This window comes from Orbicella faveolata, unplaced genomic scaffold, assembly GCF_042242905.1.
Source record: "Orbicella faveolata isolate gen_17 unplaced genomic scaffold, um_ofav_v1 contig_47, whole genome shotgun sequence".
Classification (NCBI taxonomy): domain Eukaryota; kingdom Metazoa; phylum Cnidaria; class Anthozoa; order Scleractinia; family Merulinidae; genus Orbicella; species Orbicella faveolata.
The window spans coordinates 11,537,890-11,547,500 of NW_028301577.1; the positions used below are offsets into that span (position 1 = coordinate 11,537,890).

The 9,611-nt window shown below is 38.3% G+C and overlaps 1 protein-coding gene across 2 annotated transcripts in view; it reads left to right on the forward strand.

Annotated features, from left to right (window-relative positions):
- The first annotated feature begins 5,168 nt into the window (after positions 1–5,168).
- LOC149097163 (uncharacterized) overlaps positions 5,169–9,611 on the forward strand; it is a 12,842-nt gene continuing 8,399 nt past the window's right edge. For both annotated transcript variants that reach the window (XM_089280362.1, XM_089280361.1), the window contains exon 1: positions 5,169–5,285. In XM_089280362.1, coding sequence (XP_089136488.1) covers positions 5,240–5,285 — 46 coding nt within the window. In that variant the 5' untranslated portion in view covers positions 5,169–5,239. The remainder of the gene's footprint in view (positions 5,286–9,611) is intronic.

Sequence of the window (9,611 nt, forward strand, 5' to 3'; positions counted from 1 at the left end):
TATTCCATAAAATCAATAGGCCGCTCTCCTTAAACGGACCTGGCCGGCACAATAAACCCAATTGGCGTGTTGGGAGAAAAAAAGCTTGTAAACCTTGGTAAATCGTGTTCTTCCGCGTTAGTTTGTTGCGCCGGTAAACCCATAGAAAGAATGGTTCCTTGCTTAAGTGGAGCATTGGGTTAGTAGGTTTCAGAAGGAACTTATGCGCTCAACGCAGCAATGTACTCGGCTACTTCATCCTTCCAGCTGTATAAGGTGTGGACTAAAAGGAGCCCAAGATATTTGAAATCTTGTGACATTTTCTAAGAATATATTGCTGATGTCCATCACTATGTTTTCAACTACTGCGAGTTTCTGATGCGAGCCAACATGCACAATCTTAGTTTTATATAGGTAAAGTATTGGGAAATTGCCATTCATCCAGCCTATAACATAATTAAAGTGAGTCGTCAAGTGAGTTTGGATTACACTGACTGAGTTGATAGCAAAATAAACTACTGTATCTACATCACAGTTGCTTAAGTTGTGTATACAACTGTGATGATTATTCATGTCTTCACATCTTTCTCCTCAGTTCAAATATATAATATTTCTTATATTATCTTGCGGTATTTAACATATTTTGTGGATGGACTTTACCCGTTCAGTTTGCTTTCCACTTCCAAATTCGTTCTTATATTACGCCTTTTCAAAACTGGATCCTCTTCAAAAACCCTCTTGCTCAAAAATAAGCGGTTCAAAGCTTATTAGTTTAGCTGAACCCAATGTAGTTTTATAGTTTGAGATGCCCAAAGGGTACGATTTTTCAGTCAATTTGGTCAGAAATAGGGTATCGATTTTGGCCATTTTGTAAGTAAAAGCGGTATGGTTTTTGCACTCTTGTCTTTAATTGTTCCTTTTTTTTTACAAGAAGCTACTTTTCATCATTATCGATAGGATCATTAATGTAAGCCCTACATAAATCATGTTTTGGGCAACTATGCCGGCCGTAGTGGTCATAATTAGGGTATCGAATTTTTGGTCAGGTCACAAATAAGGTAGGGAAGATCAATCGTATATTGGCTATAGATGGAGTAAGGGCTTTAGGAAGGGGGCAGCACACCCCCACCCAATTTTTCTGGGAGTACCCCCAGGAATTGTATTCAAAAATATGTAGAAGCAAGCATAAAGACACGTCGTCAAATCATCACTCCTTTTATTTGTATTTGCTGATGACTCTCAACAGAAACAAAAACAGTGCGTACGTACAGTGTAACACAGAAGACATCAGCTGCTCTGCTGGTTTTCTTGAACCTCCGAGATTACGAACATATCTACAAGGGATACAGAAATGAAAAGTAGTTACAATAACTGCTATAAACAAACGTCTTTATAAGAACCGATTTATATATACAATGTGTATAAAACGACGTTGCATGGTACTATCAACTGAACAAGCACGCTCGCTCCTACGCCCTGACTTGAAAACTCCAGGGGACTTTCCTTTTAAAGTAACAAGTCCAGTACAGGGCGTGATGACATCATTACAAGAGTGTGTTTTGCCCACGGTACATAGCTAAGGGATATGCACGTGATTAAATCAAAGGTTATTGACATAAAATATATTTTCTCTATTGTGGACTTCTGAATAATTCTCGTCACCCAGAGCGGGTAAATACTTACGATCAAAAATGCTTTGATTTTGCCTGCTACTTACGAAAGCGCACAGATTGGTAATTTTGATTGGTAATATTGATTCAGTCACTCAATCATTCCTTTATTTGGTAATGCAGGTTTTATGAAAAGTAGTCTTCATTTGGTGTCCACTCTGTGTACATTATCCATTCCGAGAAGATAGGAACAGATAGTGTCCAAGGACAAATATAGAGCAATTTTTTAAAGTCAAGTGGAAGCTATTGTGTTTATTATCCTTCAAATATTTTTGGCAATGTGCAGAATCTGCTTGAAGATTTCAAAATAGGGGAATACCACTCCACTGGAGAATATTTCACTGTTGTAGCTGGAGCATTTAGTGATGCAATTAGACAAAGACATGCAAGCGACAATATTTGATGGATTAAATGGCACATATAGTGATAATTGAACCTATAGGCTGATGTGGACCTGTGAAGAGCAGGAGATGATTATAAAAGCAGTATAAATAAAAAGAGCTAATAGGCATAAAACTTGGTTAAATTGAAAATAATAATAATAAGAATAAATGTCTGATTGTCTTTACAGCATTTCTGCACTCTAACACTTAGCATTTGCTGCCATTTATTTTGAGTGCTGTGCTGCAATATCTATTTAGTGACATTTAGTGGAGGGTTGTTTTTTAGTTGGAATATAATGACAACTTAAAGGGATGAAAAGCCTACAATGCAACCTTGAAATTTTTGGAGGCTTAAGAAATAGGAGCCATTAACATGGCAAAGCAGGACAGTTGTAGCATCATTAGCCTGTTCCAAGCTTTCGGTCTCTTTCTTTACAAGAACCCGCTTGTTGCTCGGCCACTTTTTGCGATCGTGCCCACTAACCGAGAACCTGGAACAGGCTACAGCATCAATCAAGAAGTGGCATTGTACAGGAATAAGCCAAGTTATCAGGTTATGACAAAAGATAAATAAATCATACAGCAAAATTGATTTCACCATAACTGTAATTATATTTAAATGCTCTATATTTTTACACCAAAATTGTAAGTGGCAAGAAGAAATCCAAAAACAGCTTACTCAGGCTAACTCTAATTTGCACTTTGTTGTAAATATGAAATCACAACACTGAACACCACAATTGCAGTGGACAGCAATAAGTCAACAGTTGCAACGACACAGGAAAAAAACAAAGACAACAAACCTTCACAACAAAAGCCAACAAATAAAGCTGCTGTACGATCAATTAAAGCCAAAAATATCACCTTACAGCGAGATAATCTGACCGACGCGTGTCGCGGGTCGCGGGTAAATTATCGCGGGTCCGAAATAACAGTAACAATAACAATAGCTATAGAAAACATTTTAAAATATATATATTTCGTACTTTCAATAGCTTGAAAATAAGCTGGTAATAAATTTTAAAATTTTAGTTATGTGTGCCCTTTTCCGCGCAGTGGGTTTTTGAGTGGGGCACTTAAATAGGAAAATTGATTTGAAATAACTGGAAATGAATCTAAAATTAACAAACGTAACAATAATTTTAATAATAATTTTAATTGCTCCTTGTCTCTGATATCTATGTATTCGTCATATGATAAAAAAGAAACCACGAATATCTGAGACTAAATCGCGAATGACATAATTTGAATCTCGTGAAAAGTGGGGGCAAAAGCTTTCCCAGCCCCTCCCCCTGCGCGGTGCCTGCCTTGTACCTTGTACTGGACATACGTCAGTCTGTCACTCTGCGACAGATGCCATTGACACGTTTCAGAGTCGAAGAGTTCAAGTTTTAGAACTCTGTTTCTTCGTCTTTTTAAACTGTATACAGTTGTCTATATTTTGTGGTGTCGGTCAGTCTTATTTTACGTTAATCACCTGAATCAAGATAAAATCAATGGACTTCTCCACAGCCCATCAAAGAGCCTACATCGTAGTAAAGCTAAGAAAATCTCTAATCATAAAGTAGAAATAGGAAAAAGTCCCTCACGTGGTTGTGCAGATTTCGTGAAGAATTCTGGAAAAGAATTATGTAAACATATAATATGGACATTACTTAACATATGTCCGACTGTCGCAGAACAGTAATCTGTTGCATCAGCTGTTTTTAACTGATAACGAGGCCTTGTCTGTTGTTGGAAATTCCTACTCAGTCATTCCCCAAAACCTGATGTATAAAAAGGGCACCAACAAAACTAGAAAAGAAATAATACAGTAACTTCTTTCAAATGACCCTCGTAGTAAAACCCAAACAAGTCTGGACTCTAGAATTAAAGAAAAAGAAAAGAGGACCAGCACCAAGATGCCGGGCTTGTAGAAGAATACAAAATGAAGATGAATTAAACGTCTACGTTAAAGGGCTTTATGTCCCTTATGAACAGAATTTCGTTAAAGACACGATGTTTTATTTTTGTCTGAAACAACAATGCATAAGCAATATTCTGCATTGGACTAATTTAAAACCACCGGATAGAATCAGAGCGGACAGAACAATTAGTGACGTCACAATAGCAGCTTTGAAAAATAATGGTTTGCCTTTGTAATACTGTAAACTGATTACATATTTTAGGGATCGATCCGTTTGAACTTCGTGGGTTCGTTGTTTGTCTACTTGAAGGGATGTGTTTGAATTTTGAGAGTTTGTTGTCTGTTTTGCTCTCTACTTCTTGCAAATGATAGTAAACTAAAATTTTAAAATTTATTATCCGCTAACGTTAAACCTATTGCTATTGTTGTTTTGGAAAACTAGGAAACAACAAAAGTTCAATTTTTCGGACCCGTGACAATTTACCCGCGACCCGCGACGCGCGCCGATTAGATTATCTCCCATACAGCGGACACAATTAAAACACAAATGGCAAACGAAGTTGAAACACAAAGAATTGAATTCAAAGGCCTGATAACTATCACCAAAAGTTCTCCAAAACATACAACAACCGATCACATCGCAGCGAAATTTTGGTGGAAATCAAGAAATAAATAACATCTCAACACTCAAACGGATTGATGAGAGGAACGGCTGGTTCAATCGACACAGAGATACACGCGAATTAAACGTCCTATTAACAAGACTATTGGTATGTCTTTTAAGAGAGAAAACGCGAACGTTTTACGTTGACTTCTCTCATCCCGTTTTCAAGATGGTGGTCCCGCCACTTACCCGCAACAAAATTCAACAAGGATACTCGATAACGCGCTCACAAAACTAAAACAAATAGAGCACACAGACAAAAAGCAGCAACAAACAGTACACACCTACACTTAGTTAGCGAACAAACGCGATATTAGGCCTGTTTTTTTGTCTTTCTTAACCTCTGTTGTCCTTCTTCAATAGCGTAATCGCTAAGCTACTCGAAGCGCTCACTCATTGCTATGTGACGTCACACTGGTAGCGATGGGTCGGTCACGAATCAATACCGGAAAACAATAGAGTTACCCCCTCCCTCCTGGTGACAGTGTTAAAACGTTTAATTTTCATTGGTTCGTTATAAATGACAGCCAGTAATAAATACACATAAATCCTTTTGTCGTCAAACCAAGCGTTAAAGTCTACCGGGACATAAAAATTCCGCCTTCTGGGAATAGTTACGCCTTTCAACTCCGTTGCGATGAAATCACTTTGTGTACTCGCCTTTCTTCTTTGCCTTTCCGTCGGTAAGTTCTATAAAGATAGAATTGCTTAAAGGAAAAGCTGGTAAACTTTTAGGTGCATGATGTCAGGCCCCTGCAGGCTGGCTCCAAAATTACTTTAACACCACCCAGACACCAAATACATTCGAAAACAGAAATGTCATACGCTATAGTCTAAGAATATTCACGAGAATATTTTCAGTTCATGTTTGGAACTCGATTTTGTCGTAAGTACAGCTACAACAGACTTCGTGTGCGGGTAGTAGTGTATTCTAATTAAAGAATCAAGTATGAGTTTCGGTAAAAATTACGGATAAAAAGAACTACGTTTCGACCGCTGTTCCTGCATCCTCCTTACATCTATATAGATAGCTAGATGGAAAGAGGATGAATATCTATTAACAGAGAATATCTATTATGGAGATTGGATGATATCTATTCGCAGAGATTATCTATTATGGAGAGAGGATGATATCTGTTAACATATAGATATACCTATATGTAAATTTTACCCTCAACATTTAACTTGATAATGAGCGCAGAGCGGTCGAAACGACTTTCGTTTTTACTCGTAATCTTTATCGTGAATTGTTTTAAAAAAACCTTACTGATAAAGTTCGACAAAAACACACACCGTCACACGTCATTTACAAAGGCAAGTGTACTTGTGGACAAACATGCATTGGGGAAACAGCACGCAACCCCGAGGTTCGTGTTAATGAACATTCACATGATAATAAGCAGTCGGAGCCAGCCAAGCACATCAGAAAACACCCTAACCACAAGTTCTCGTGGGACGTTTTAACCACTGCCAATTCATGGTTAAAAAGGAGAATAAAAGAAGCGTTCTACATCGCACGCTTCCGTCCAGAACTAAACAAACAAGTGCAATCACTGGACCTCACCTTGTTCCCCATGGGAACGGGTATTACATAACTGGCATTACCTGAACTATAAGAACACTGAGCGTATGCATATTATTTCACTCTGATGATGATCAAACAGATCGAAAACGAAAACAGCTTCGAAAACAGCTTTTTACCTTAAAGTTTCATATAAAGTTCGTTTAGTTGGTCATTGAAGAGGTAAAGTTGATCAACTTTTCCTGTTTAATGGCCAACAGACCGATGGCGTCCCCATGGGCTCCACGCTCGGTCCCCAGCTAACTAATGTTTTCACGTGCGGCGTTGAAAAAAAAAAAAACCCTGGAACGCGAAGGCAAGATGCCCACTTATTATATGGCTAGCTCGGTGAACCGATTCCTGCGCTGTGATTGGCTACCCGCGCGGGCAAGATGGCTCTATCTTTTTAGCTTGGGACTACCCGCTGTGTCCTGCAGGAAAATAGTGTTCTCTTTCCATAGAATAAATCCTTTATTTTTTAAGCCAAGCTTGTTCGGTCAAGATAGATAGATATTGGCCTTGTTCTTTTTTTGCGTATTTATGCGCCTCGGGTCTATCTCGGTCCAAATGATGACCCATATATTACAGGAGATATGTGGACGATACGATTAGCATTATGCCCGACAACACATCAGCAAGTGTTTTCCTTGAGACTCTTAACCACTGTCATTCGTCGGTCAGGTTTACCATGGAGATGGAATTTATGGTATGCTGCTACGTACATTGAGACAAACGTTAATGTGAAACCCAGAAACGCTGGCCTCATGTTGTACTACAAGAGTCATGTCGATTACCGATATAAATGTGGCCTGCTAAAAATTATGCTTGATCATGCATTTCGGCTTTCTCTCAGCTGGTCCTACCTCTGTCAAGAGTATTATTTTTAGGTTGACCGCGTAGAGTATGAGCTGAGGCCTGATCTTTGAATGGGAGAACAACGCGAACATTGGTTTCAGGGCGGTCGAAATGTCGTTCGTTTTTACCCGTATTTTTTACGGTGAGTTGTTTAAAAAATCCATTGCTGATAAGTTATTAACTTAATTTTGTTTATTTACCCAAAAGTTATCTGGCAAGTGTTTAGTGACTTTTAAGGAGAACTGAGGGGAGACAGTTTATGGCTGAACTTTTGAACATATGAACTCAAAACTGTCGCGGGAATTACTATAATTCAGCACTGGAACGCAACAGCCAGTGTCCATCTATCCTATTTATCGTTTATCTGTTGCTAAGAAACCCAACAAACATCAGATGGTATTTTTTGAGGCAACTTTTTTGTATTAAATTTCATTTATTTTGGTGGATCAAGAGCAGACTGGAACTTTGTTGCCTACACTTTGAGTTTCTTTTTGTGAAAGCATTTGCTCTTCCAAGTATGCCTCCTAGCGGGAGGGCATGCGCGGGGTTAGCGTGCACAAGCACATTATGAAAGGAATGTGTTCCTTCCCCAAATTGAGAAAATTGTAAGTAATTCGACAGCCTTGAATTAAAAACACTATATGACCGGCAGAGTAAATCTTGAAGGAAAGCACAAGAGAGGCGAGCGCGGCTCAGTGGAGGAAGAAGAACAAATTATCAATGTCCGGGTATCGGAATTATTTCCCTTTTCAACCGCGGCAACGCAAGTGGCAGCAGAAAGAATTTATCTCGACGAAAACCTCACTTCCTACAGACGGGAGCTCCTAAAGCAAACCAACCAAAAACGCAAAGAGGGTCTTCTGGTTAGTGCGTGGTCGATAGACGGGAAAGTTTTCACTAAAACTTCTCCAGAGGGCCGACCACTCAGAGTGTATGAAAAAAAAACGACCTGGTAAATATTTAAGGTAGTCGTTAATTGAGATATTATCTTATCTGCATTTGGGGACAGGAATCTCTTCGAAATTAGAAGAGAGGATTCTCATTAACTTATGACATAATATCGCGTAATGTTAGGGGAATTATAGGGAACAGAGTGAAAGGAGGAGCATTTTTTCGTATCTTAAAGATCAAAAATCTAAATTCTGCTGGATATTTTTGACCTTATAGATATTCAAAGAGTACAACACCCAAAGCGACGCAAATACTCCTACGAATCAAAAACTCTAAAAATGAAATCAAGAATTGATTTTTTTTTTGTTGCTAAACATCTAGAACAATAAGTAAAGAAAAGTGAAAATTATTCCTCAATAGCACTGCACAAAGTAATTTACTTTTCATTGTCGTGGTCTAACCTAACAACCAGGGGACCCGGACTCTGGAAGTTTAACAACTCTCTTTTGAATGATGAAGAATACGTCAACAAAATCCGCGAAACATACGTCCAAACTTGCATCATTACTCTGATTCAGTAAACAAACGGTTCTTTTGGGAAATGCTTAAGATGGAAATTAGGGCAGCAACCATTTCTTTTAGTAAAAATAAGGCCAAATCAACATATTGTAGGGAGATGGAAATTAGGCGCCAACTAAATGTGTTAGGCGACATCAGTTGTAAGAACTTTCACTTCTATGAAATCGATCTGGTCTTAAAAGAATTTAATAACGTCAAAACAGAACTTCAATCAATATATGACAAGAAGGGATTGGCAGCAATTTTTAGATCAAAATGTAGATGGATTGAAATGGGCGAACGTCCCACAAAATATTTCTTTAACCTTGAAAAAAAAAATTACATCAAAAAAACTATAACGGAGCTCCGAATGGAGGATGAAACAATTGCTAAAAACGAGACGCTGATCGGCTTAGACGCTATCGAGAATTACTTTAACAAAACCTTTATCTGTCAGCAGACAGCACAACACAGGATGATTACTTTGAATATATTCAGAATTTGTCTTTCCCCAGGCTTTCTGATGAAGAGCGAGTTAATATGGAAGGTCTTTTAACGTACGAAGAATGTAAAAAGGTTTTAGAGACCTTTCAAAATGATAAGTCTCCGGTTGAGGATGGTTTCACAATAGAGTTTTATATTTTTTTTTCGAACTTCTCGGACATCATCTCATTTCAAGTTTTCAACAAGACTTACGAGGCAAACGAGCTTACCATCTCTCAAAGAAGGGGAGTCATTACTCTGATTCCAAAAGAGAACGGCTCTTTGTTGGACATATCGAACTGGTGACCAATTACGCCTCTTAACGTTGACTGCAAGATCGCATCCAAAGCAATAGCAAAAAGATGCATCGCTGCCAAAGTTAATTAATCATGACCAAACGGGCTTCATTAAAGGACGTTATATAAGTGAAAATATCCTGCTTATAATCGATGCCATTGAATATACTAAGGCGCATAAAACCCCGGGTATTTTGGTATCCCTGCACTTCCGGAAATCATTTGACTCCCTAGAATGGCCTTTTATGATGAGAACATTAGACGCCTTCAATTTTGGCACTAGTATTAAAAAACGGGTTTCCACGTTTTTCAAGAATATTGAGAGCGCTTCATTAAATAATGGTTTTCTAACAAAATGGTTCAGA